The following is a 27,577-nucleotide window of genomic DNA, read 5'->3' as shown; positions in this document are numbered from 1 at the left end:
GACGCAAACGCGGTCGACAACCGAACAAATTAGACTAAATGCAGACAGGAACCGGAAATCGGTGATCGGAAATTTGAAATCTGAAACCCGAACCAACACAGCAACAAACATTTCACACATATATTTTATAACGAGCCAGGAGAAACAACAGTCGGCACCTTGCGATGTTAGCCAATAAGTTAACAATGAGCCGAGCAAGCAAAACCAACCAAGAACACGTTACAGTAAAAGAGACTAAAATTTCAATAAAATTATATAAAAAATTAGTTTTTATAGCTGGTATTTATTTATAAAATGTGTTTGTTTCTAACAAAAATATGCTTCTCTCGCTCGAGTCTCGGATGAGACAACCACAAACTTCATGCTGGAAAACACAATGCCTTGGCTCCGGAACCGTTCGACATTTGAGTGGGCATCCTGGCCACTATTAACTCAAGTAGCATGCAAATTAACCTATCAAGCCTGTGGGTTAGAAGGTCTTGGGCACCGTCAGCACCTCCGCCTCGGGCAGATATAGGTGCTTAGAGAGCAGGAAGGCGAACAGTGCCTGTCCCGCGACGACCATAAACAGGAAGTAGAGTTTTCGCTTTTTCCCGCCGCTGTAGTCAAATTGCTGTGGATTGCCATACGGATCGTAGTTGATGGCTCCACTGGGCGCAGCCGGGGAGTTGTCCTGCAGCAGTTTCGTCCGCAACGTGCGGAGCTACAATGGAGGTGGGATTACTGATTGCTCCACATATGAATAGCAAGCGCAAACTCACCAAAAAGAAGCCGAAGGAGAAACTGGTGTACGCCAGCGCAATATAATATCCAGACTTAAAGAACAGCGTGCTAACCATCAGGCAGACCACTATATTAACGTACTTATAACCAGTGAATGCCAGCAGATCAAGCGTTTTCAGGCTCGTCTTCACATTCATTACGTACAGGGCTATGGAGTAAATGACCAATTCGAAAATGCTATATGCCATGGCGCTGGAGGCCTGAATGCCAAGCTGCTCCGGCGAAAACCGCTTTTGCATGCCCAGAAGCAAACCCGCTACGATCACGTATGTGATGTAGCCCATGGTGGGAAGATAGAGATCCGGCGCATTAACGTCATATCGTGGTTGCACTGGGTGCTCTTGGTCGTAACGCAGGGACCAGTCCTAAAAGGAGTATGTAGTTTATATGGTTCCTCCGTTCGTGGTTCACAACTTACCTTATGCATATAAGGGAAAAAGAGAAGGCGCAACTTCCTGCCCACGTAGGCGTTGTCCACAGCGAAGTAGTACTTGAGCTTGGCTACTGGCACCCACTTCTCGAACTGATTCTCCATGATCTGCTTGCCCTGATCCGCTAGCTTCTGGCCATACTGCATTGCCATGTCTTGCACAATGGGCTGCTGGAACATGGCGAACTGTGGGTACTGCCCAGTGGGTTGAGTTACAGGCTGAGGTGCTCCTATTCCGTAGGTGGGTGGCCCAGCCGCTTGTTGGGGAGGTGGTGCTCCATATCCGTATCCGGGCTGCTGTTGTGGTGGCTGCTGAATGTGCTGAGAGGGCTGGCCGAGATTGGGGTCGAATCCATAGCTGTTGACCGGCGCCGGAGCAGGTGCTCCGTACATATTGGGATCTAGTATTCCGGGGCCGGTGGGCGGGGCCATGAAGGTGGCGCCACCGCCCATCATCGGAGCCGAGGGTCCCATGGCGTTAACATCACTCACACGCTTCGGCGGCCTTGGGCGACCGGCAGCTGAGGCTATTTTGGGACAGAGCAAACATTAGTTAGTGCCGGAGGATCTAAACGAGACAACTGGGAAGCGGGGAACACAGGCACTCAAGCTACACACGCAGCACGGAACGGAAACGCAGGGCAGGCATAGAAACTGGGGGGCAGGATGCAGTGGAAGCCAGGAGCGGCGCACAAAACGGGTTAACGTGTAACGTAAACAGTGACAGCACTCCGGATTCCGATTCCGGTCGGCGGCGGCTGGGGAAATTCCGGAGCGGCTGCACCGGGCATCCTTCGGGTATACTTGCTTGCGTAGCCTGATCCTTACAGTTCTCCCACTTACGGTTCCGCATACCCGGATTTGGATTGTAGTTCATCTTCCTGGATCAGTAAATTGTATTCAAAAGTTCGGTTTTTAACACATCACCATAAGCATTTTGTAGTGTGACCGGAGTTTAGTGTTGCAAAATACCAAAGCCCGACCGCCTACCAGAATGACGGCACTGCCTTGGATAAAATACTAAATGTATTAAAAAAAATAAAATCTGTGTCCATTTGCTACTTTTGTACATTTTTATATTTATATTTATTTATACCCGTAACTCGATATATTTATATATTATATGTACCCTCTAAACTTCCCTTCAGTTAATTGAACATCTTAATACGATATATGGAATTATATGCCAGTGTATGTCTCAGTACACGAATAAATGTTTGATTTTGCACAATACTACAGGACTGCATTTTTGCATTGGTTGTAACAAATATAACATCAAGTCAGACAGTATATAAGAAAACATATATGGTATTGAATATATTTCAACAAGAATGTATTTTCATAGTTTGCATTTTTTCTTAAACTATGCGTATAAGTGGAACAGGGCTATAAACAAAACGAGTTGAATAGCAGAGTGACCATGTGAGTTTTGACAGTGCCATCTGGCAACACTGTCGGCTTACTTTAATTTTTAGCGCATTCCGCAGCGCAAAACAAAACAAATTTGATTAGTTAAATAATTTGATCGCAATTAATTTTGTTCTTAAGTCAAAGTTATGGAGAACGCACTTAAACGGCGATCTCTAACGCTCAGCACGCGTCTGCTGCATAAGCGCCACAGTGGTAAGGATTTCTCAACTTGAAAAACCAGGAATATCCATAAAACAATCATTTTTTGTATAGCTTCACCACAGAGCGTGCGTACAGGGCACAATGTAAGCGTATCCCTGGACACTCCCGGCTCGCCCAACTCCTCAGTTGTGGGAATCACGTCCGACCTGGAGAGCACTCCCCCACACAAACACAAGCCCAGCTTGGACGACAGTGTGGACTTCTCGCCCCGCCTAGACATCAGCCTTTCGCCCAGCTGCCTCTTCTCCCAGACGCTGGCCACCGAAAGTCCGGAAGTGGGCTGGCGCTGGAACCGAAGCAGCAATGCCACTACGGACAGTGGATTTGACTCCGCGGAAATAGGCAGTTTGAGCCAGCGTGAACGACGCCGGCAGATAGCCTTTAAGGGAGTCGAGGATAGACGCAGCCAACTGGATAATGAGCAGTGGCGGGCACAGCAGATGCGGGCTAATGTTCTCCTTAAGGAGCGCTGCGCTAGGCTCAATAGCCAGTTGGAGCAGATAGCTGTTTCCGAACCAGTAATGCCACTCAAAACTAAAGTTCCGTCACCTGTTGCTCCCCGCACAAGATCAGCCTGCGCGAAGGCTACGCCAGTGCTTCCTCCCGCAGTTGCCCCCGATCCAATGGCAGACTTCCTCAACGACTCGGAGACGGATCTCTTCCTGCTCGAGGCCTCCCAGCAACTGGAGTCCAAAATAGAACACCACGAACCACCCAAACCAAGCACAAGCAACACACCCACTAGGCACCACACGGCGAAGCGGCCATCCTTCTACATGAAATTTCTGGAAGACGAAAGCGAGGGCGAGGACTGGCTAAACGCCCTCGAAGAGGCAGTGCAGCAGGCCACAATGCCGAAGAAGCCGCGCACCTCGCTGCAGCGCTACAAATCAATGCCAACCACCGGGGATTCGTGCAGCGGAGTGTCCACCCTGACCAATGTGACGGCCAATTCAAATGCCTGCACAAGTGCCTCCTCCGCATCTGGTTCAGAGCTAAGGAATACTCCGCGCATCAAACGGCATGCCAGCTCGCACGCCCTGTCCCCAGCCACATCGCATGGTAAGTGCCAGTGCAGTCAAACGTTTCTAGACCAAAGCAAACTCATCATGTTGTTCCCTGCAGCGCGCGGCAAACTCTTTGGCAGCCGGAAATGAAACCCGATAAGGTAACCAGCCCCTGAACACAATCAGCTTCCCCTCAGCGAGTACCAATTGTGATGAGCAAAGTTAGATTTAAGATATTTCGTTTTGTTTCGCTTGACTTGCGTGCCCCCTTGCTTGAGCATTTTGTATACGAGTACGCTAATTGATTAATGCAGCTGCAAAGCGTCTTTGAAAATGTTAATTTAAGCCTAATTAAAAATTAATTGTAATTTAAAGCAGGACCCTTAATATTCGCATCGAACGCGCCTGAGCGTTCGTTCGGCGCATGCGACTCGCCATATGTTCGGCATTATCGGGCCGCGAACGCGCCGCCCACCAGCACAGGTGGCAAGACGCAGACGGACAGGTGGATACGACTGGTCGCCGACAGTCAGTGAATTGTCGTCCCCCGGTTGAGCTTTCATTCACGGACAGGAAGCTCGTTGAGTGCGACAGCGTTTTAAATTAATTGAAATGTATGCGAAGGACTTCTGTTTTTAATATTCAGACTATGGTTATATATAGGTCAGTTGGATATCTTCACGTCTTCGAGTTGCTTGAGAAGCAGCTGATGAACGCAACAAACTTAGTATTTAATTACACTCGTTACCTAAGTACGCAAATTCCTCATCATCCTCGATCGTTTCAATGAATATTTCGTTTTAATTTTTTCACTATTGATAAACCGGTTTGAAATATTATTAAGCCTAATGTAAATGCTTACATTGCGCTTGTTTTTTATATACGTATGAACAATTTAAGACCCAAGCCTTAATAATCTAGTGCATACATAGGTATTTCATATTTTCCGTTTATATTACATAGGTTGTATTGAAAAACAAATAAAAACTGCAACTTATTTATCTCTAAAGTTAATTTTCCGGTAACCAATCAAGCAAACATTACCCACATTTAATTTATGAGAAGTTTATAAAATTAAGTTTGAAATGCAATGAGGCGTTTTAAAGGGGATTTCTCTGGAAAGCAGAATTTATGCCAAATGAAATCAAAGTGTGTGAATCCCATCTCGCACTTAAAACTGGGGAGGAGGCAATAATCAAGTCGGTATGAAAAGCCGGCGAAAGTTGCCCCAGCTGTCTTCACTTTTCGCTTGGCCTGCAGTTTAAAGGCTTGGGTGCTCGAGGCTTTATGAACCTATTTGGGCTAAGGTCAAAGTTGAAGCCCTTTCGCAGCCATTACGCGTAAGAGGCAATTGCGCCCATGTTTATGAATAGTCCTTCTCCAGTCGTCAGTAGTCCCTTCGCCATCCGAACCGCAGTGGCAAGTGACTCCATCCAGTCGAATCGTGCCGAAAGTCAGCGAAAGTCAAGTATGCTGCCATATGTTTACGGAGCGCAGCATAAACCAATGACAAAACACTAGCTACAACTTAGCACGGAATGGTGGGTGGCTAATGGCAGCGGGCGGCCAAGCTGGTGACGTCTGCGGGCAGCCAAAGCCGCTGCAGAAGCCAAGCCAGCCGAGATGGAAAGCCTGAGTCGGTGGGAAAAGCCAGAGCAAAAGCTTAGCCAACGCAGCTGAGCGGCAGCAGGCGAACAGGGGCCTAGTCGGATGAATTATGGGGGTTCAGCTTATCTGTATGATATGTTTATTACTAACTTTACCATGATAGCGTACTTCTAGTTTTGTAGATGCTTGCAGTAGTAACCCCATGGAAAAGTCCTGTGCACGCCACTGGCGAAGCTGGTAAGACAACGGTATCTCCGCTAGGGGTGCGTCGAGTGTGTGGCGGGTGGCTTATCGGCTGCTAGTCGGAGCTTTCGAGCGAGCTTCGGCGGCGGAGCTTTCGCCACCGCTTTGGCGCCTGGCGGACATTCATAATGGCGTCCGTCGGTACCTCTGGCGAACAGTACTCAGCGCGCAGCGCCCCAGTGAAGTTCGTGGCAGCGCACAAAGACCCCAGCCGAAGTACATAGAAACAGAATTTCAGGCGGAAGGAAAGCACAACAAGCTCCAGAGAAGGGGCCACAAATACACAATAAAAAAAACAAATTGCAACCACAACAAGAGGATAATTTGCCAGGCGAGCAACTTGATCCTGGCTACCCAATTCGCGTCGCCAATTCGCAGAGAGTGCAGTGGAGCGCGTCCTTTATTTTCTTCAGCACTTCGGTATCCTCCCAACGAAAAAAAATCACCCAAAGGACGCCCCACGCACTCACTGTTTTTACGGGCTGCCAGAGTTGCCCCATCGCCGCCAGGAGCCCTAGGCCAGGAGGATCCCGCAGGACCAAGGCATCCAATCTGAATTCCATGGCAGCAGCCACATGGAGCTGGCTGTTGGCCCCATTCCTGCTCCTCCACTGGGCCAGTGCAGGAGCGGGCGGAGGAGCAGGCGGCGCGGGAGCGGGTCTGAGCGGCCCCGCCGTCTTTACGAGCTCCTTCCTGGTGCGCTTCCGGCGCGGAGTGGACAACGCGTTCGCCCATGATGTGGCCGACAAGTACGGCTTCGACAACCTAGGCCCGGTAAGTGGAATGTGCGAAAAATCAATTATTATATTGCCGACGGCCGGCTTGGTGGCCCGCTTCTTTTGGGCCAAGTTGCCAGCGTTTCAGTCTGACATGCTGCACTTGTCGGGCGCGTGTCGGGCGTTAATTGCGATTGCTCGAGGGGTCTGGGTGTCCTAGTGCTCGAGTGTGAGTGTGGGTGTGGGTGCCAGGAGCGTGCTCGGAATGCCAAAGGCAGCTTTTGGCCAGCTGGCGAGCGGCAAAGTTTTTGGGGCTTGTGGCATTGGCCAACTTCCGTCGGCAGAGCGGAGTTTCTGTTGCATACCGCCTGGCGCAAATTTGCGCATTGCATGCTAAAGAGCCATTGCATTCGAGCCAAGGTCAAAGTGGCGAAAATGAACTTGCTCACACACGGGGGTAAATAACACCATAATAGGTCAGTAATTTGCACTCGAATCGCTACTGTCTGCGGCACTTTGACCTGTTATTCCAACGAATTTCTGCCCAGATTATGTCAAGTTTTAAATGAAAGTGTAAATAGAATGGAATTAATTCCATACGGATCAATGATGCATGTATAATATTTTCCAAAGTATTGCCGTACTATATATTTCCTATTATACAAACTATACATTGCGAAATCATTTCCGTTGTAATTCCATGTGCAACGTCAGTAAGGACTTTCACTTTCCGCAATCCTGACAGCCCTGCTATTCGCATCGAGAAACCCTCTTATGGGTTTGTCATCCGTCAAAGTAATGCATAACCATTGCCCAATTCTGTCAGCACTTGACAGCTATGACGCGCACTTGTTGCACACGCACTCGGATTCGGTCAATAACTCACTCGGGGATTTCAGGATTAATGCGAATTCAAGAGCTGGAACGGACGCAATTAATTAGGGGCATCAATAACAAGTAGAGAGCGGGGCATGGGAAAGGGGGAGGGACTACATAAAGCTGGCGCTAAATCCAATTAACTCTCCTATTCCTTGGTAATCCGATATCCAGTCGCCACCTGAGGCCCCGGCTCGCTGTTCCTGGCGGATGGCGAGGTCCTTGTTATCCGATGGCTTTATTGCGACATCGATGCTGTTTGCAATGGCGCAATCTCATCTGCCCCCATCGCAGCCAAAAGCTGATTGCATGCCGCAGTTGCCATGGACACTGCTCTCGCATTGCACAGGCATACATACGGGTCCTGGGGAAAAGGACTAATTGCGTCGGAATGTTTTCTTTGCAAGCGAAACACGAGCAAAAATCTGTGCAATTTCAACGACTAATTCCTCTCGATTTGCTTCATGCCCGTAGAGACAATCTTTTTCAGGGGAATTTCCACTCTAATTATGTAGCTTCGTAATTATTATTGATTTTTTACCCACTTAATTGCCGATATAATCCCATCAGAGCTGAAAGATTTTCCTGCTCGACGTTTTAAAAATAGCCCCCGATTTAATTACAAATCGCAGCCTGTTGGCATTTCCCCTCTGGACTTCGAACTCGTTTTTAGATAATTGCCCAAAAATCCCATGCTCTGCGTGGGTGTGGTCCTCGTAATAAAAGTGCGGCACATGTATCAAAAACCAAAAAAAAGGAGGAAAACAACGAAAAATAAAACTCGAATGAAATCTGTTGCTCCTACGTCAAACGCTATCGCCGGGTACAAATCAAAATGTATCCCAAACCAAAAGTGAGTGCTTACCCAGGGCAAACTCACTTTTGCTCTCATACCAATCGATATTGCGTATACGCCGCATCTTATCTGCGGGACTCTGACAATGAGTGTGTTTAGATTTTATTGCCTTTGATGTTACGACCTTATCGGCCGTAAAACGTTACATTCAGTCAGCTATTGCCGTGCAAATCTAAATAAATCTCGATCCCGCGTTGAATGTAATTGCTGCCCTGAAACTTGAATGGGGCTCACTGTGTGGCAGAAAAGAAAGCGAAAGTCAATTTCTTGCTCAAGTAAATACATATGCTTCCTCACTGCCCACGCAGGATTTCTGCCCACGCTGTTGGCGGATTTTAATACCAGCAGCTATCTCTGCAGTTTCGTGCCCAGTGGTTGGTTGGCCTAGAATAATTTCCAAACTTCTTGGCTAATGCCACAAAGCGACTCGTCTTGGCGATTATTAAAAGTTTACCAACGACCGGGCCGAAAGCCTTTGAGCATGCATGGTGTGCCTGCTGCCTGGCTGGTTTGGGTGTACCAACTTTAAAAGCCAACAACTCACCTGTCATTGAGCCATCCCACCCTAGACCGTCCGCACCATCCTTTTGAGCCGCTTGTCTTCGTCGTCGGGCTGTGAGCCAAATCCTTGCACAAAGCGTTAAGTCAGGACTCCAGTTGACGTGGCCAACGGCAACAGGCGTTAGTTGTTTGCTGGTGTTGCTGTTTGAAAAGCCCTTCTAAGTCCCAAGAACATCACCAACAATGGCGATTGCAACAGCAAAAGCAGATTATTACACGAACGTTTATGGGCATAGGGAAAAATATCCGCAAAGTTGTTGCGATTTTTCCGAATCAAAAGATAGTACTTTATGAGGCGGAAAGCCATTTAGGAGGGTTATTAAATGTTCGCTCTAGCTTAAGTCGTACGTCGTCAGGCAATAATAAATGAAAAGAAAACCGAATACTCTTTAAAATCCTTACTGAGTCCCTAATATGCGGAGTAAGTAGCTTCCATTCAGATGTCCTTATTCCGTGTAGCTCCTGTCTCACACATTGCAAGTATTTGCTCTCCTCAAGCTTGTGCTAGATAATCAGGAGTTCCTGAAATGTCAACGCTCATCTAGTATGCATAGTTTCATACAGCTAAGCCATAGTTTTCTCATAAATTATGCAAGAGTGTTGTGACCTTATTAAGATGCCAACGAGTACCAGTGTAGTTGGACCGCATATTTTCAACTTAACAAGTTTCCCTTTGCCACAAAAAACCAAACCGTATTTTGTTGCTTTTTAGCGGGCAGCGTGGATCTGCAAAGACAAATGTTGAAATGACTTTGCGGTCTGACATTGGCACATTCGTCTCCATTTGCTTATCGCTGGCTGTTTTTCTTTCATTTATTATGCCAAATGAAAAACGAGTTTACAAATTCGGCGGTTGCTCGCCCAGATGGCTAGATGGTTGCAAATTAAAGGCACGGACATTTGTAACCCAAGGCCAGCAGCATATGTTGGCAAATACAAAGCAAACAAAGGAGGCGTACTCCGATTCCAATGAAATACGCTGGACAAACAGAGACGCAGTTGGTGGAGTTCAAGATGCCGGGCCGAGGCTCGGAAAAGGTTCGTTCTATCGCCCCGAAAACCACAGGCACACACGCCACCCACTTGCACACACACACTCCACAAGCCACCACGGCGCACACGATGCCTTATCACGTATACGCAGTGTTGCGGCCCGAGTCCAGGCGCATTATTTATTTATTTTTAGCCCTGGAAGGCAGCTCGATGGCTTGCCGGACAAAGGCTGGCTATTGTAGGGACCAGATGACAACAATTTCTCACAGATGGAAGACTTACGACTATTAATGCAGCAATTGGCTCCGAATAGTTTTGCCGTTTGGTTTTCCCATGTTGCCACCGGCATTTATGGTTGAAGAACTAAAAATAATTTTGAAAGCAACACCCATTGGCTCAAATTGAAACAGGATACATGCACTTTAAGCCATTTCAAATTTATGCTGGTGTTTATGACGCACACTTGCAGTGAATTATGTGCAGGACTGCATGAAAGTGGTTTTGGCTTGCAGCAACTGACTGTGATGCCTTGAAATAAATAATGCAAGTGGCTAAAAATAAGGGTAATTTATATCCTTTTCAAGGGATTTATGTAAGCCAAATCTGAGAGCAACTGGCTTCAAAGACCAAGCGGAATAAATAATGTACATGGAAAGAAATGCATATATCTCAGTGATGTACAGAAGATAACTCAAGGTCCTTTGTCAGATTTACTTTCAATTTTGCTCACAATAATAGGTTGACACTGGCTCAATAATATTACCAAAGTTACCTTAACTTTTCACTTTTCCCCTGCGAAAATTTGTCGACGGAAGCCCAACATATGGCAAATATTTGCCAGCTTTTCGTTTGCGTTTTGGGAATATTGTGTTACGCAACGCACTGTCTGCCCCTGGACATATCGTTTGACAAATGAGTTTTAAACTATAAATATCATATCAAGAGAATGGTAGGGATTTCACAGGGCTCTAATGCTAATTAGTAAGTTTTTGGGTTTCGCTTAAACGAGGTCACACAAAAAGTCTAACCGAACTTTAACTAGTTTAGTCCGATGCCTGCTTAACATTTTCTCGATGTTTTTCGCAAGGATATTCAGCATGTTCGATGGAAGCGAAAGTAGGAAGGCACTAAATATAGACATGCTGTAAACAAGCTGCCTGGCTCAGCGTGGATCAGCTCCCATAATGGAACCAATGGACCGTGCTCCTGGGCCTGCACAGTTGTATCAGTTGGACAGGTGTCGCTAATGCACACACCACTGCTGCTCCTACGCCCGTCCTGATCCTGCTCCTTTTGAGCATCCTTTGCTGTCGGTCTGCCACTGTGGCTAAACAATTTAATAAATCAACACTCGAGCCAAAGTTTTGTCAAATATTTTGGCCTCAACAAATGGAAAATGCTTCGAGAACCACAAAAAGTGGAAACCGAGGCAAGGACAAAGACCAAACGTGTCGCTTGCTCTTTGTAAATAATTAAAAAACTTTTCACCGCCTCATACCCGAAATGTCTGCAGTTGATAAACGAGTGTGTGAATAACACACAATACATAATTACATTTTCTTTTTTTTAAACGTTCTGGCTTTTGCGTGTGCACGCCTCCAAATGTCAAAGGTCAGTGGGTAAAAGTTTTGTTTGCCATGCGGCAAATTTCATTCCGATAAAATTAGATGAAAATCTTGAAATTTAATTAGCCAACTGCCAGCTGGCGTAGCAGCACAAACTGCCCACTCCGCAAAGTGTCGAGCTGGCTCTGTGTGCTTTGAGAAATCGCTCATACGCAGTGTCTGCCCAGCGATGGCATGTCAATGTCAACAGAGCGCTCCACATAATTATGCTGTGTGCTGGCGGCCAAGCTGCCTTTGCCCTGCTCCCAATAGAAAAGCGTCTTAAGGGCTTACTACCATATTCCGTCGCTTTCAATTACGCTGGCCTTACAATTTGACCCAGTTTAAGCTGCGAGTCAAAACGCAATTTCCTGTGTGCAGTCGCCGCTGTTTAAATTCATCTATTATATATGGCGCTGCCTGAAGTTTAATTCAATTTGTGTAAGTTTAACCATTGATCCAGCCAGCAAATCAAATGCCACAATCACGGGCACATGCCATGAGCCTCAATCAAAGCTTATTAGTCGAGTTGGGCGCAGCTGTTTGTCTTTGCCGTTTCCTTTGTCGCCGCATCCTGCTGAATTATTCACGAGTCCTGGGCCAGGACACTCATTTGCATTTCTCCAATTCGCCACCTGCCATCGAGGTCTTCTAATTTTAAGGCTGCGCAAATTTGCATGCCATTTATTGACGACTGGATTTGTGTGGATCGCCAAGCTGTCAATCCAAACACGCTTATTTGCATTGTTTTGGCACAGCAAAGACAGGCAAGTTTTTTGCGTATTTTTCAATTGAATAAAAGTGCCACTCTTGACAGACGGGAGAAGAGCACTTGAGCACTCTCTATAGCAGCAAGATAAAATGCTATCATTTGGGACACCGTTTTCAGCAGTCTGCACAAGTGATTTTCGCTTGCAGCGATAATTTATGCAAACACCATAGTGCAGTGACACGTTTCCCCATTATTGATTGAGTGATTGATTAATTGCGAGAATGGCAGGAAGGACGGCGATTTTTCCTAATTAGCGGCGTTGCACTGCGAACACATTTATCACATTGTAACCCGACTGCTATCTATATTATGTGTATGCCAGTAGTTATTGACGGCTAATGCCACTAGAAAAATTGGCCAGCTTCTGATAAACTGACTGCGACTGTCCTTGTTAAACGCCTGCTTCTGACGTTGGTTGGTTAACGAAACCGGGGCCATTTTGGCCAGTTGAGTGTACAAATTGATGAATGGATATTCCTCGGTGCGTTCAATATTGGGAAACAAATAAAATGCGACGATTGCGTAATGGCTCTTATCGGAGATGAATCGCTTACGCTATTCACATAATCTGTTGCCTACTTTTCTGCTGATCTGGAAGTCAGCGAATGCGGCATTGGAAATTTTCCCGGAGGAAGGTCTTAAATATACCATCCAATATTTTTAGATTGAGTATGCTAATGTATGCAAATAACAAATTTATGGCGTAGGATGTAACAATAATGTATTTGGTCCAAAAGGAAGCTGAACTTGCCGTGTAAAGCACACATTTTCCGGGCATTGAAATCTAAATATTTTATCAGCTCTTGCTGATTTTATGGCTCTTGCGAAGGAATTTAAAAGCAGTTCTGTGTGCTCAACTTGTTGAATGCCCACCATTGTGTACTGTCGGCAGCTGACCGACCAAGAATTCGATTAAGGTAAACAAAGAGAGCTATATTAACAAGTTAAAGTCCTTTAAGCCCCAGGGCAAACACAAACGACCATTCCCTACGCCCATTCGCCCATTATTGTATGCTATTTTTGCAGGCACTGTGAAATATCTGCTGCACATAAATACATGGCTGTGTTACATATATACGGGGGAGGCTGTCATGTACAGCACAACTGATGATATTTCAGCTTTTTCAGCGAGTTTTTCATTTACCTTACATGGATTCGCACGGGGCGAGTGAAAATCCATAAATTTCTGATGCTGACGGGCCAAGAGAGATGACGTGTCATGGCGCGGGCGAGTTGTGGCCACGATCCGGCGACAAAGCCGCCCACATCGAAATGCCCTGGCCGTGATGTAACTACACAGCTGTTGTCCTGTCGAGCAACAAGTGTCGAAGTGGCGAAGATGCCAACGGCTTCTCGTTAATATTTGCTATTTAAATGCGGCAGCCAACTAATTATAGACACCATTTTGGCAGGCTGAGGAGTGAGCAATGTGTCTCAAGCACACAGACGCACACACATGTGAGAGCTTTTGGCCAACTTTGGCCGTGTGGGTGGTGTGAAGCTTGAATAACTCACACACTTGGACATATGCGAGCACATACGCGCACACTGAGCGAAAAGGGGGGTGGCGAACAGCTGCCACTTGCCACGGAGCTGTCCTTACTTTATTTTAGCCCCGTTATCACCCCGTGTGACACATTATATTTATAATGGCGAGCCGTGCACACAGACACAATGGCAGCTATATTGCTACAGTAGACGTCCTGCTTTGTTGCCCTTAATATTTGTGTTCAGCTCCACCCACATAAATCCGAGTGACTGAAGGTTTTGTTTTTACTTTGACTTTCACTTGGCGGTGGGGCTGTGGGGGATGCGAGCGATATATACGATACCATATGCTGTGCTTATGAAGTCCGCAAATTATGCGGGACATCTAAAAATATGCCAGCAATTTAGCGGCATGTGGTCGACCGTCGTCCAGATTAGTTAATTCCCATTGTTTATTTGTGTGCCGTGTGCGTGCAAGAGCGCCCACTGTGCGTATACGCTATCTTTATCTATCTACATTTTTTTTTTGTAAGCTGGCAACATACTTAGGAAGTCCATTAAACTGGCTAGTATAGGCCAAACAAGCCAGCTGGGCCAGCTGTTGCAGTACCCATTGAGTAATTTACACACAAATTAACAGGGCATAAAAATAGACAAACTCAAACTGTCTGTGGAGAACCGTGATTGACAGCAGTCAACGGATTGATGGCCCTCAAGTTACGCGCCTTGCCGTTGTTTTCCCGCTTACTTATGCGCGGCACTTGGCGCCTAAGTAAACCACTGGTGTTTGAATCCACCCCGCCAATATTTCCCGGCTCGGGTGGAGCCATTTATTGAGTGGTACTGGTGCTGGTGGGGGGATGGCTGACGTGGCTGGCTACGAGTTTATCAATTTATGACTCAAAGTCTGCGAATGAGAGCCGAATTTCTGTCGCGTAATTTCGGAAATGCTTGTGATAGATGTCAGGGTTTCAAGTTCACGTTTCATAAATCAAGAACAATGTATTCCAAATATAAAGATCTAAAGAAAATCGCAAATATTCAACTATTTTCTCATTTAATATATTTTAGTACCTCATTGTTGGTAGTAATTAATTACATACATTGATTTTCCGCCTTGGACTTGTGTGCCAACGAAGAGGGTTTCCTATTTCGTTTGTTAATTTTACTTGAAATTCATTAAACGCTGACAAAATTTACTTAGAATTACGCATTTTTCGCTGATCAAAGAAATTTCGACTATTCCTGCAACCCTTTCCACTCACCTTCATTCTTTTGCGGCCAAAGTGTTGAGGCTGAATTGAAAGTTTGCAGACAGCGGTCAGAAAAGCCATAGATTCCAAAACAGGCAAAATGTGAAAGCATTCTTCTGCCTCAGTTTGCCTACCCAAATGTCCTTATTCATATTTAATGCTGCTGTGAAGCGGGCGAGAATCCTTAAAAAGGGTGCGTGGGCGCGTTTTGCATAAGCTCACGTTGATGAAACTCCGATGGTTAGCGAAAACCTTTGTTTCGTCAGTTACTGGCTGGGTTAAGGCAATTACAATTACCCACGTGTGCTTACCGCTCCTGCCGGGAAGCCTTTCAAGTCGACATCCTTATAATTTGCGGCTGGCTGGGTTAATGAGGCGCGTTTTTAAAAATAGATTCGCAGTCGGGCTTATTTGGCTGGCAAATTGATGGGCATTGTCATCGCCGCTCCCCACTAATGCCGTTTTATTGAGGCGCATTTGTGCGAATTATGAATTGATAGCAAAGGCACTCAACGCCCAACGCACAGCTGCTAATTAATCACGATGTAAGGCTGAATTATGCAGGACGCCAGTCGCCCGGCCATCCATCCGTTCAAAAGGGCAAAGTTATATAACGCCCAGCAGCTGGCCAAACGCTATTCGAGTCTCCAATGGCTCAGGGATGAGCAACATGTTGCAGGCGGATCAAAATCATACACTAAGCGAAAAAGTATGGTAGAACCAGAGTCTTGGCCAAGCTAAATTCCTTCTGCTCTTTCCTACTGTAAATGGTATTTAAAAGTCTTAAGGAAAATACGAACTTAATCTTATACAAAGCGGAACCATTTATTTTTATTAGAAATCTGTAATCTTGATAAAGGACCATTTTGCCAGCGTGGCCGAAAATAGTGGTCCATTTCCCAAGGGCGGCCATTGGCCAAGTGAAAGTGGGTTTGGCCCGAAGGCCCGGCACGTATCGTGTGGAAACTGGAGATCCCTTTCACTAAAATTGCAGTGGGGAAAAAACGGAAAATTACTGGCTCAGGCTGGGCCAAACTGCTGGCTACTGGCACTCAATTTACCAAAGCCAATTAATGATGATGATGTTGGAGTTGCTGCTGCTGCAGCAGATGATGATTATGACTGGCAATTTAGAGCACAATTATGGGCAGCACACCACCCCACATCAGAATGTGTGAGAAATGGCTGGGGCCTAACTCAATTAGAGCGCAATTACGGGTCTCGCTTCTAGGCACAAAACAAGCAGAGAATTAATGTGTTTTCCTCAATTAAAATGCCACGCACCCTAATAAAATGTTGCCTTGCACTCCTTGGACTCCTTACAGCTGGTCGGCGCCGATGGACACGAGTATCATTTCAAGCACCGGACCCTTCCACATGCCCGCTCCAGGCGGAGTCTGACGCACACACGGGCCCTCAAGAGCCATCCGGCGGTGAGTAAAAAAGTGGCAAGTGGGGGAAATGCGGAAAATTCGCATGAAGGTCGAATGGGAAACTGGCACACTTGCTGTTGGTTCGAGCGAAAATAAGGTAGGAACGTGCTCAATGCAATGGCTTGGAATACAGACACAGAAATATATTTTAATGGGGCAGTTTGCAATATTTACACATTGATTCTACATTAGTACGTACCACTAAGCCCGAACTATTCTGGAAAAATAATGTTTATGTTTTTTTGCTACTAACTTAGGGACTTTCCATTGATTATCCTAGTATTCCACTCCATTTTTGCTGCATGTTTAATATGTATGTGCCATAAAATACGACAGGAATCACACAAGTGGGTCACACCGTGTAAGTGGGTCAGCTGGTAACAATGTGCCTGCTTTTCCGCACAAATGTCAAAGGCCAGAGTTCATTCCAAGCTCCCGAAATAGTTTGCACCGGACATTGTTTGCTGTTCTGCATAACGGACATCGATTGCATTGCGTTCGGGTGTGCGTCCATTTGGCCATTTGGCCACCGGAGTGGAACGTGCCAATAGGCCATAGTTGATAATCAGGGTGCAGAATGCACACAAGGTACTCATTGGGAGGCGGGGGATGCAAGAACAATATGGAAATTGGTATGCAAACAAGGTCGTATCGCTTCTGTTCACAGCTGTTTGCACAGCTTTGGATTGAAACGCAAACGCATAACAATGACCCGCATGTGCGGGACTTGCATACACGGAGTTCGGGTTGTGCGACAAATGGCCCATAAGCGTAACCCATTTTTGTGGTTACCACGCCGACCTTAACGCTAATGGCCTCTCCCATTCCGCAGGTGCATACGGCCGTGCAACAGCCGGGATTCAAGCGCGTTAAACGAGGGCTGCGGCCGGCGGTGCCCGCCATTCACGGCATGAAGTTCGACCTGAAAGTGGGCGAGGGCAATCGGATTGACGAGGAGCCCACTGACCCCTACTTCCCCATGCAGTGGTACCTCAAGAACACGGGTCAGAATGGCGGCAAAGTCAGGCTGGATCTGAATGTGCAGGCCGCCTGGGCCCAGGGAATCACCGGGAAGAATGTTACGACGGCCATCATGGATGATGGTGAGTATTTTCGGAAATGAATGAATGAATAAAAATTCAATCTACTGGTTTATTATCTTTTCACTTTATTGTGGGGTTTTCTCTGCCCAGGCGTGGACTACATGCATCCGGATCTGAAATTCAATTATGTGAGTACAACCCGCACGCACATGAATGCCTGGAAACCCTTTCAATTTACGCTGTCCATCGAATGGCACTAGCGAGCTTTTAATTAAATTTTGGCTTACTGCACATATCGGTTGCCAGTGAGGAATTATTCATGGCCAAATAGCCCACAGTTGCTGTGGCTCTAGATTTGCGATTTAATTTAGCAACGGACCGTTGAAACCCCTAATGTGCGTAATAATAAAAGTTGGCAGGAAATTGAAGCTAAAAGCTTAAAACTTTTCCTGACACTAAAACTTTCCACAGTCGTTATTGTCAAAGTGCTTATCTGCCATGCAAATGCAAAGAGGTCTGCTTCCAAATATAAATGTTACGGAGTAAATTGAATAATTTTCCCAAAAGCTACAACAAAATCTACTTAACGCACACATGTGTTGGCTCGCATTTTATCTGGTTTCATCTGCTCATTTCCAGAACGCTGAGGCCAGTTATGACTTCAGCAGTAACGATCCCTTTCCGTATCCCCGATACACTGACGACTGGTTCAACAGGTAAGTGACTGCCAAAGGGGGAAAAGCTATCGATTTTGGGGAAAATGTCCTTGATAGCCAACCAAATGGAATGTTTAGTATAATTTGTTTGTGTCATACGATTTGAATGGAATGTGGATGGGTTAAGCTGCCATTGTCATCGTTCTCGGAAAGACAAACTTTGACTAATTAAAAGGCAGTTGCGGAATTTAATGTTCTTCTCAGTTGAGTCTGAAGTTCCCCCCATTCACTTGATAGTTTGTCAGCTTAAACGCACTGCTTAATGGATAGAGAGTACTTATTATTAAGCTGCTTACCAGCAGGATGCTCTCTGAATGTTTCACCCCAACTTATTCTGGTCCGCTGTTCATTTTTCAGCCATGGAACTCGTTGTGCCGGCGAAGTGGCTGCTGCCAGAGATAATGGAATTTGCGGCGTTGGCGTTGCTTATGACAGCAAAATCGCAGGTAAGTGGCTTTGGCAGTATCCGCTGAATAAATATACACATGCGTGTACAGCGACGCCTTCGAGGTCCTGACCTCCAAAGTTTTCTGCTGATAAATCGCATTACGCATACGCGGCGTAATCCGCGAAAAGACGGGGTGTACTACTGCCGTGTACATATGTATGTGCTATCTAAAGTGTAAAGTTCATGGAGCGCGTTCCATCATTGTAAATTGAGCTTCGATAAAATGTGATTTTTAGATGAAATTGTAGATATTTTTTTTCTTCGGAATGGGCAGGCAACAAGAGCGGTCGCAAATCCAGCCGCTTTATCTGTCATTTTTATCGCTCGCCGGGGAGAAATCATGTGAAAAATCGGGAAAATTTCGAACAACCATAGGCGGAGCTGGGAAATGCACTGCAATTTTTACGATTGCCATAAAGCGACAAGTGAAAGTGATGGTTGGCGGGGATCGTATAAATATTGATTTATAATTTCCGCCATTAGATTTAATGTATACTTATCGCTTGCTCCACAGGCATTCGCATGCTGGATCAGCCGTACATGACGGACCTAATCGAGGCCAACTCCATGGGCCACGAGCCGCACAAAATCCACATATACAGCGCCTCCTGGGGTCCCACCGATGATGGCAAGACCGTGGACGGTCCCCGGAATGCCACCATGCGAGCGATAGTCCAGGGCGTCAATGAGGTACGGTTGAGCTCGGGGACCACGAGGTCCAGTTCTTGGAATTTATGGCTAATCTTTCACACCACCCGCAGGGTCGAAATGGCCTGGGCAACATCTATGTTTGGGCATCCGGCGACGGCGGCGAGGAAGATGACTGCAACTGCGACGGCTACGCCGCCTCCATGTGGACCATTTCCATTAACAGCGCCATTAATGACGGCCAGAACGCCCACTACGACGAGAGCTGCAGCTCCACGCTGGCGTCCACATTCAGCAACGGAGCCAAGGACCCCAACACGGGCGTTGCCACCACGGACCTCTATGGCAAGTGCACGACCACCCACTCGGGCACCAGTGCGGCGGCGCCCGAAGCAGCGGGCGTCTTTGCCCTGGCCTTGGAGGCCAAGTGAGTAAAACGCCTTTTCCCCCTCTGATTGATACACTCGAAAGTGTTGGTGCACAGAAAATCCTAAGTTTACTTTTTCGTTACCAAGCAACGGAGTACCATTTCTTCGAGTGTGTTTCTTTTGTCACTTTATGAATTTATGCTAATCCCACTTAAACCCACACTTCTTTGGCAGTCCGCAGCTGACTTGGCGGGACATACAGCATCTGACGGTGCTGACATCGAAGCGCAACTCGCTGTTCGATGCCAAGAACCGATTCCACTGGACAATGAACGGCGTGGGCCTGGAGTTCAACCACCTATTCGGGTTCGGAGTGCTGGACGCCGGCGCCATGGTCACATTATCCAAGCAGTGGCATGCAGTGCCTCCGCGCTATCATTGCGAGGCGGGCGAGCTTACCCAGCCACAGTGAGTTAATTATGGGCTACTTCTTGGCTTAAGCCAGCTTATCCTTTTTTGCTAACTAACTAACGCAGGGCCATTGTTATGGGTCGTTCGCTCTTCTGGGAGATCAAAACCGATGCTTGCAAGGGCACCGACACGGAGGTCAACTATTTGGAACACGTGCAGGCGGTGATCTCGGCAAATGCCTCACGACGCGGCGATCTTGAGCTGTTCCTTACATCGCCCATGGGCACCAAGTAAGTGAATTAATATAACTTTGGAAAACTCCTAACTATATTCCGGTTTTCTTAATACATTAATGATATTAATAATATTACTTCATAGATCCATGATCCTGTCGAGGCGCGCCAACGATGATGACCATCGCGATGGCTTCACCAAATGGCCCTTCATGACCACTCACTCGTGGGGCGAGTATCCGCAGGGAACCTGGAAACTAGAGGTATTATATAAATTACCTATGTAGTCCGGCTTATCTGAACGAATTCGCACACAGGCTCGCTTCAACTCGCCCCAAACCCGACACGGCAATCTGCTGGAATGGTCCTTGGTCCTGCATGGCACCAAGGAGGCGCCATACCGCACCCTGCACCCCTCGTCGCCGCACTCCAAGCTGGCCATTGTGAAGAAGGCGCACGAGGACAAGAAGATGAAGTAGGGCGGGTCGCGCAGAGGGTCAGAGGTCAGGTCCAGATAAGCATCCGCGTAGCCACGTCCATTAGGCAGCTTGGCGTTTTATCAACGAGTTTAGTGTGAGGTTCAATAAAAGTGCTGGCTGTGTTTTATTTTGGAATAGGATTGATTGAGATTAAACATTTGATTTTGATTGTGTTTGTCCTTTGTGTAACTTCTAATATTTGTCGTTTGTGTTGGATCTGTAGAACTGAAAGTTCATTTAAGCGAGGGATGTCCCTTATTATTTCCGTTTGTGTAATTAGTTTTCTGATTTGGTGAGCTAAGCGCCCAGGGTGCCACAAAATCACTTCATTCGCCGTTTAAACTATTTCTGGAAATTGCAAAAGCGCACATTTGCCACAGTAGAACAGATTTATCAAAATTCTGCACTCAACACCATAATCCGTTGAGTGTCCTAGCGAACTCTGTAGTCGATATCGAAGGCAACCACAAAATAACAACATAGAAAACAGGTATAGCAGGTATATTTGAATGCGTAGCAATACTAGGAGGCGGGGAATAGAGATATATAATAAAACTAGAACAAAGAAAACAGGATAAACCCTATGTAAATGTGTAATATCTATATGTATGCATACCCTATCTTTAACTGCGTCCTATGCTGTAGACTTATAACTCTTTCTAGTATAAAATACAAACTAAACAAAGTATTTACACGTATTTTAAAGCTTTGTCCTTTGTTTTCCATCCTATATATATACACGAATATACCTACATACATGCATATACATATGTACTTAAAGGATACTTAGCAAAAACATAAAATGTTAGTCCCATTACTGCGGAACAAGTTTGTCGCTTAACTTTGGTTGCAAGCCGAAATCTGCTTTAATTTGGATACAACTCGTACGTGTAAAATGCATTTACATACATAGTTTTATTTTCAGTTTCTTTCGGGGGCCAAAAAAAACCACAACATAGTAACATTAATTGTGTGAAACCAGATTCACGATTGTGTCGTAAAACGGAGCGTGTGTTATGAAAATACATAAACAAATGTTAAAGTACAAGTGCATAAACCTTAACGGTGAGCAGAGAGATACAGATACGGATTGTTTTACCTAGTCTAATAACTGAGATACAGCGCATTGTTAAAGTTTACCTATAATGTGCGAGAGGAATAAAATATATATATATATATACACAGAACCATATATGAAGTACATACGTGTGTAATTATTAATCAAAAACCACATGAAGAGGTGACGGCGGAAACTGTGGAATAACCATTATATACATACACCGAATATTTAACTATATATATGCATAAATGTATGATACGTATATATACGTATATATAAACCACAAAATAAACGCAAGGAGTATCTTATGTGGCCGTTAAGTTGATTTTTGATGTTGTAGATACAAGAAGTAGCACCAATAGATGCACCATACCACTCAAAATTATAAAAAGATGTGAGAATGCTAATGCAAAACCGATATTTGATTGCAAATTTAATTATTTCCTATAGCACACAATTTGCTTTTGTCTCTTGGTGCGGTTTTGTCATTTCCATGTAATTGAACAGAAAGAGAATTTAATTTTGTAAATAAAAGTTAAGAAAAAACGGAGTCACGGTGTTTAGATTGGGAAATGGGTAAAATTTGGGTTCTTTATCTTAAATTTAAACATACAACATACACCAAAACCTGAATCTATAAAAAAAATTTTTCCTTGAAATTATAGTTTATTCCAATCAGGATTCAATTTCTTACATTGTGTATGTAGATTTTTTCAATGTAGTGGAGTTAGCTTTTAAAGCTCATTTATGTTTTTCTACACAAAGTGTTGGTGTACAGGAAACTCTCCAAAAAGTTTCCAGCAAGCTTTTAATGGCTTTCACGTCAAATAAGCTTTCCGGAGAAGGATATACTTTTGAACTTTGTGCCATTGGACCCTGCTGGGGAATTTAATGACCACACTTTATATACGTACTTTCCTTAATATTATGAACATCAATTAATTATGGAACACTATTTTCGCCATGTCCCGGACACGCTTTCAAAATATAATTAATGAAAGCCAATTAATATGCCAGAATGAGCATGTGATAGCTGCAGGATTTGGGGTAAAGGGATTACTGTCCTGCTAAGGTTCACTGTACGGAAAATATATTGAATATGTCGCCATATTTGCTAAATATTTCGGTGCCATTTCCTTTCGTATCTATTTAATTGCAGATGATTTATAGTTTTCTCACATAGCATATATTCTAATAATGGCCAGGCCAAATTTGCACCCTTGTGTGAAAAAGGGCAACAGTTTTAATTGTTGACTCAACTAATTGCGCGATATCCGCCCAGAAGTCCCCTCCTTGGCGGGCGTGTCTGTCAGTTTTTTTTGTTGCTCCGTTTGTTTGTAGCCGGAAATATTTATTAACTAGAAATTGCATAGCACAAAGGCAACAAGCAGGCCGCAGGAAGGAAGGAAATGGGCAAACATGTGACGCACCCCCAGAAGCAAATACGCATACACACACAGTACAGCACAGCGAGTGACTCCATGGCGTATACGCAACACAACGTGTCGGCTACGTGTTGTTTTTAGGCTTTCATAAATCATCTGGCTGTGGGCATATGATAAATTGTCATACTAATTGTTTTCAGCGTCCAAGACAGGCCGCGTAGAAACGTGGCCACAAGGCAAGGCGAGTCCAAGTAGTACTTTTAGCTTCTTCTTATCTTTCTTTTTTTTAATATTTTAGGCCATTTACTTGCCCTGTCAAATATCGCCTATCATTTGGCATTTCAATCTTGCAATTCTCTAAATGGTGCCGCTAGAAATCCCCTTCATTTAAACTTGGACCCACTGGAACCATCAATCATAATTAACCGGCGATATCATGTGCCCATCGATGGTGTCACAACGACCAAGAGCGATTGTGATAAAAAATGTAACTGGGAAGCTATTTGGTTACATGCCCGGTCAATATGCAAAATTTTACGTTTTTACATGGTAACAAGTTTTTGATATATGACACATTAATAGTGACAGCTTGCCCGCTTTTGGGTCAATTGGGCGTTATCGTTGGAGTCGCCTCTTCCCAGCGAAGCAGCTTCCAAGAGAGCAACAGGTTTTGGCATCGCTGTTTCCATTTCGGTTTCTGCTGCTCTTGGCCACTTTCTTTCGAATTGGAGGGGTCTTTACGGGGTCTTTGCTCCGGAGAGACCGAGACCCCATTTGGACATGTCTGCGGGACAAAGTGTTTGACACTTTAATGAACTGCCCGGGGTCGCGTGTGTGAGCAGTTCATTAATATTAATGCCCCGGGCGCTCTGTTTTGGTTTCTTTCTTGCGCCTTGCGAAAGTCGTAGAGCAATTCGCTCTGGGCCAGACACAAATGTCAATTGCCGGCCATTAGCTAATATTTGGTAATTGCTCTTTAATTGAGCACCCTGTCTTCGATAGTTCTGTAATGCATACAGGCCCTAATTGTGCGTAATAACGCTCTGCTGACCTTTGCCCACTTAGATAGGGAGCGATTTGTTGCTTTTAATGCTGTCATGATTTGTGTTTTTGGCGCCCCACATAATGGCCATGATTATCTGACGGTAATTGTTGTTGCCGCCTCTGGGGACTGGGTGCCTTGGAGGTGGGTGATTGAGTGGGCCTACCACCCCACTGCCGTTGCTGTTGATGTCATGATTTATGGCTCAGGTTCCGTGGCACACGTGGCCTACAAAATTTTAATTAACAAAAGCATCAGCTCTGCTCCCACTCCCACTTTCCCTCCCTCAGACTGGCCAATCACTGCGATTGGTCCTATAAATAAATCTTATCATCCTACGACTTTTGACGTTGCCAAATTGTTACTGTCATTGTTTGGTCTTAGTTCTGTTTGTGCTCTGTGCAAAGATAAACAGTAAACAAGGGGCCCATCACCAGAACAACGAACGGCGGAAACAACAGGAATACCGGCAACCTAGGCGAACTGATACCTTCTATGGTCCTCTGGCCCCGGGACAGTTTATTTACTTACGAACACGCTGCCTTTTGCGGGTGTCATTGTCAATAGGCTGATAGGTTTTACTGCTCCTTGGAAAACTTGGCCCGTAAGCACCTTTTGCAAGCCTCTTCCGCCTCCTGCTTGGCAACAAATTAAATGAATTCGTCGGTGCCAATGGGCAAAATGATTAAATTAGAAGAGCGTTTTGCTCGAGTCCCCCTCGAGGCCGTTTTCAGGATTTAATTTGGCCTTTAACAAATTATGCATATTTATAAATGTAAATGCCGGCCACTGGCCATTTGGAGGCGAAGCGGAGTTGCCCACATTTGGATGAGACTGGGGATGATGAGCAGCCGTCGGCAGCTGTAGTCATCTCTGATGTATGACTCCTCATTATGCGCATAAATGGATATTGTTGGGGCCTGGCCGAGAAGCCTGTTGCTCTTAGCCATTGCTCCACGGCCTGGCTGCCTGATGGAATGTTCTGGTGATTTAGGCCTATAAATCTCAGTCGCACAATGCCGTGCACTGAGAGGAAAACGCCTAATATAATATATAACATTATAAAACGATGTAAAACCACTTTACTTCTGATAATATATATAATACTACCATGTTATTAAAATAACGGAAATAACATTTTGATTTGCAAGCATTGTTAATACTCATCAAATTTGTTGCCGTGTGCATCTTAACTGGTTTATGGTGAATTCAATTGGTAGCTCGTTCGTTCTTCAGACCGCCTTATCAATTAAAGCATATCGTCGGCATCTGCACACACAGAAATACACCCACCCACCCACAGATAAACACTCTGGAGATTTATGTGAAACAATCAGAACAATTAACTGGCCCAGAATGTGCTACGTCGAAGGAAGTGAGCCGTTTCGCATGTGAATCTGAGTGTGTGCGCTTGTGTCTATTTATTGTTAAATATTGTTTATGCAATGTCTGCGTCTTTATCTTGCTGTTCCATTTATGCCTAATTGAAGGCATTTGTTGTTGGCCAGAAACCAGGAAACCCAATGATTGGATAAACAGCAGCGATGTGTGAAGATTACGGACGTATATTTCTTGGCCGGGGGAATATTCCAATATTGGTTAAGTCCACTGAAACACTGCTTGACTGCGCCGCAAAAACCACAATTGCCGTCGATACTCAAGCGATGACTGACGATATTAATGGACTCGACTCTACGATGTGGTTGAAAGCGAGCTTCGAACCGGGTTCATAACCTGCCGCAAAAGATGCAAATCGCAATCGACCGGCTAATTAATTAATTATGCATATTTTGCATAGTTTTTGTGGCAGTAAGCGGCTTTGATGTTCATCCGCCCAAACACGAGTAGTTCCGCAGATTTATGTAAGACAAGCAACGCCCTAAGGTTGCATGGTCTGGTGGAAAAAAAACAAACTGGTTCCGAGCGGTATCCCCATTTCCCGTAACCCGTAACTTGAGCCGGGGTTTTGTGTCAACGCTTAAAAGCTCATTTATCTCTGATTAACTGTTGCCAATGTGCGAAGTTCGATGGTTGCAGCAACCGAAGATGAAACGGAAACCGATGCGATCCCGATCCCGATAGCCAAGTCAAATCAAAAAACGCTGGCACATTGCAGGCCCATCATTTGTCATATTTCCATTTTCCCATTTCGCGAGCTTGTATAAATATCATCGGAATGCAAACAAGAAACGTCAGTTAGCTAACTAAAAGAGTGGTAAACAGATCCTCCGCACTAGACATCAAATATATATCTGCTCAAGATGCGTGGATTTCTGGTGAGAAAATAAAATCAAAGAAAAATCAAATACAAGATTATAAGTGCAATATGAACTAAAGTGAACTTAATTAAGGCAGTTTTAAAGTTTATCAATTAAGAGTGTTTATCCATATATCATGTAACTACTTTCTAAACAAGATAATTTTCTAAATTTCAGTTACTTTTCCTCATTGCTTCCGTTTCTGCTGCAAAATTGGGCTACAATTACCAAGCTGCTGCTGGCGACCGTCGTTTTGCGGGACTCATCGATGCGGAGGCCACAGGATTCAGCTCCACATCCACGCAGCAGCAGCAGCAACAGGTGCAACACGAGCTTGTGCAGCAGAACACTCAACAACAGATTCCAGCTGCTGCGGATGAGTTCAGCAAGGAGTTCTACACCTACGCTGCGCCGGAGGAGGAGTTTGCGGATCGGGAGGCCACCGAGCACATCGCCAGCATGCTGAAACGCAATCTCCGCGTGCTGTTCATCAAGTCGCCGGAACATCAGGGTCTCACCAACGCAGCCCTCCAGTTGGCCAAACAGGCCAGCGAGCAGCGGACGGCCATCTATGTGCTCAGCAAGCAGGCGGATGTGAGTCAGTTGGCCCAGCGCCTGGCCAATGAGAATCAGGCCCAGAGCCCCAAGCCGGAGGTGCACTTCGTCAAGTACCGCACCCCGGAGGACGCGGTGCGTGCCCAGCAGCTCATTCAGCAGCAGTTCGACTCCTTGGGCGGCAGCTCACGCAGCTCGGACGAGGGTGTCGCCCCCGTTTTGGACTTTAGCTCAGCACCAGCGGCCATTAGCGTCCAGGAGCAGAATGAGGCCCAAAATCAGGTCCAGGCAGTAACACCACTCACAAAGTATTTGCCAGCGGCATTGCTGCGCAACAAGTAGTTGGATATATATATTATTGATTATACTTATTTAAGAGCTAGTTTTATACATCTAGAAATACAAAGAACAACAAACTTTTAAATATTTCTAAGGACAGCCATTCAGAACGAGAGGAGTATTCAGTATGTGGAAACATATTAACAGCTTAACGAACTGAACACTTGTTCCACTCCACTAAAGTTTGCCCTTTTCGCACTGCTAAATTGAAAGAGAAGGAAAGTAAACGGAAATGTCATTGACAGACTTCTAACCACGAGCAGTGAAAGCTTTGACATGAAACCTTAAAGGTGATTATCGTGCAAATACAATATGCAGCAAGGGGCAGGAACCAGCT

At 45.4% G+C, this 27,577-nt stretch overlaps 4 protein-coding genes across 6 annotated transcripts; 3 read left to right on the top strand and 1 right to left on the bottom strand.

Annotated features, from left to right (window-relative positions):
- Positions 1 to 263: 263 nt before the first annotated feature.
- LOC6617076 (protein YIF1B-A) lies at positions 264 to 2,178 on the bottom strand. Of its 3 annotated transcripts, none has more exons than XM_032721072.1 (4): positions 2,069 to 2,178; positions 1,202 to 1,740; positions 762 to 1,148; positions 264 to 703 (listed from the first exon to the last, which is right to left on the bottom strand). In XM_032721072.1, exons 1-4 carry the CDS (start codon positions 2,088 to 2,090, stop codon positions 470 to 472), a joined length of 1,182 nt encoding a protein of 393 aa, XP_032576963.1. In that variant the 5' UTR covers positions 2,091 to 2,178; the 3' UTR covers positions 264 to 469. The 3 variants fall into 3 exon arrangements, with proteins under 3 accessions (XP_032576963.1, XP_002041404.1, XP_032576962.1); XM_002041368.2 differs by having other exon boundaries at positions 2,057 to 2,164; XM_032721071.1 differs by having other exon boundaries at positions 2,042 to 2,162.
- A 486-nt stretch (positions 2,179 to 2,664) lies between these two features.
- Positions 2,665 to 4,866, top strand: LOC6617075. The gene is made up of 3 exons (XM_002041367.2): positions 2,665 to 2,836; positions 2,897 to 3,907; positions 3,971 to 4,866. Exons 1-3 carry the CDS (start codon positions 2,770 to 2,772, stop codon positions 4,000 to 4,002), a joined length of 1,110 nt encoding a protein of 369 aa, XP_002041403.1. The 5' UTR covers positions 2,665 to 2,769; the 3' UTR covers positions 4,003 to 4,866.
- Positions 4,867 to 5,857: 991 nt separating this feature from the next.
- On the top strand, positions 5,858 to 22,211 carry LOC6617074 (neuroendocrine convertase 2). Its single transcript, XM_002041366.2, has 12 exons — positions 5,858 to 6,477; positions 16,148 to 16,255; positions 17,088 to 17,358; positions 17,449 to 17,486; positions 17,938 to 18,014; positions 18,372 to 18,460; positions 18,977 to 19,152; positions 19,224 to 19,537; positions 19,713 to 19,946; positions 20,015 to 20,179; positions 20,268 to 20,385; positions 20,440 to 22,211. Exons 1-12 carry the CDS (start codon positions 6,265 to 6,267, stop codon positions 20,599 to 20,601), a joined length of 1,965 nt encoding a protein of 654 aa, XP_002041402.1. The 5' UTR covers positions 5,858 to 6,264; the 3' UTR covers positions 20,602 to 22,211.
- A 4,057-nt stretch (positions 22,212 to 26,268) lies between these two features.
- LOC6617073 lies at positions 26,269 to 27,325 on the top strand. Its single transcript, XM_002041365.2, has 2 exons — positions 26,269 to 26,364; positions 26,524 to 27,325. Exons 1-2 carry the CDS (start codon positions 26,350 to 26,352, stop codon positions 27,241 to 27,243), a joined length of 735 nt encoding a protein of 244 aa, XP_002041401.1. The 5' UTR covers positions 26,269 to 26,349; the 3' UTR covers positions 27,244 to 27,325.
- The last annotated feature ends 252 nt before the right edge of the window (positions 27,326 to 27,577 follow it).

Source organism: Drosophila sechellia, chromosome 3R, assembly GCF_004382195.2.
Source record: "Drosophila sechellia strain sech25 chromosome 3R, ASM438219v1, whole genome shotgun sequence".
Classification (NCBI taxonomy): domain Eukaryota; kingdom Metazoa; phylum Arthropoda; class Insecta; order Diptera; family Drosophilidae; genus Drosophila; species Drosophila sechellia.
Note: the sequence above shows the minus strand (reverse complement) of the source record. Positions and strands in the feature narration are given on the sequence as shown.

What these genes read in the sequence shown, in the direction of transcription:
- LOC6617075 (XM_002041367.2), top strand. Translation starts at nt 2,770, where the DNA reads ATGGAGAACGCACTTAAACGGCGATCTCTAACGCTCAGCACGCGTCTG. An exon ending in GCTGCATAAGCGCCACAGTG is followed by an intron (nt 2,837 to 2,896) that starts GTAAGGATTTCT and finishes TTTTTTGTATAG; the next exon opens with CTTCACCACAGAGCGTGCGT. An exon ending in GTCCCCAGCCACATCGCATG is followed by an intron (nt 3,908 to 3,970) that starts GTAAGTGCCAGT and finishes TGTTCCCTGCAG; the next exon opens with CGCGCGGCAAACTCTTTGGC.
- LOC6617074 (XM_002041366.2), top strand. Translation starts at nt 6,265, where the DNA reads ATGGCAGCAGCCACATGGAGCTGGCTGTTGGCCCCATTCCTGCTCCTC. An exon ending in GCTTCGACAACCTAGGCCCG is followed by an intron (nt 6,478 to 16,147) that starts GTAAGTGGAATG and finishes GACTCCTTACAG; the next exon opens with CTGGTCGGCGCCGATGGACA. An exon ending in AGGGAACCTGGAAACTAGAG is followed by an intron (nt 20,386 to 20,439) that starts GTATTATATAAA and finishes ATTCGCACACAG; the next exon opens with GCTCGCTTCAACTCGCCCCA.
- LOC6617076 (XM_032721071.1), bottom strand. Translation starts at nt 2,090, where the DNA reads ATGAACTACAATCCAAATCCGGGTATGCGGAACCGTAAGTGGGAGAAC. An exon ending in TTTTCCCTTATATGCATAAG is followed by an intron (nt 1,149 to 1,201) that starts GTAAGTTGTGAA and finishes TACTCCTTTTAG; the next exon opens with GACTGGTCCCTGCGTTACGA. An exon ending in TCTCCTTCGGCTTCTTTTTG is followed by an intron (nt 704 to 761) that starts GTGAGTTTGCGC and finishes CCTCCATTGTAG; the next exon opens with CTCCGCACGTTGCGGACGAA.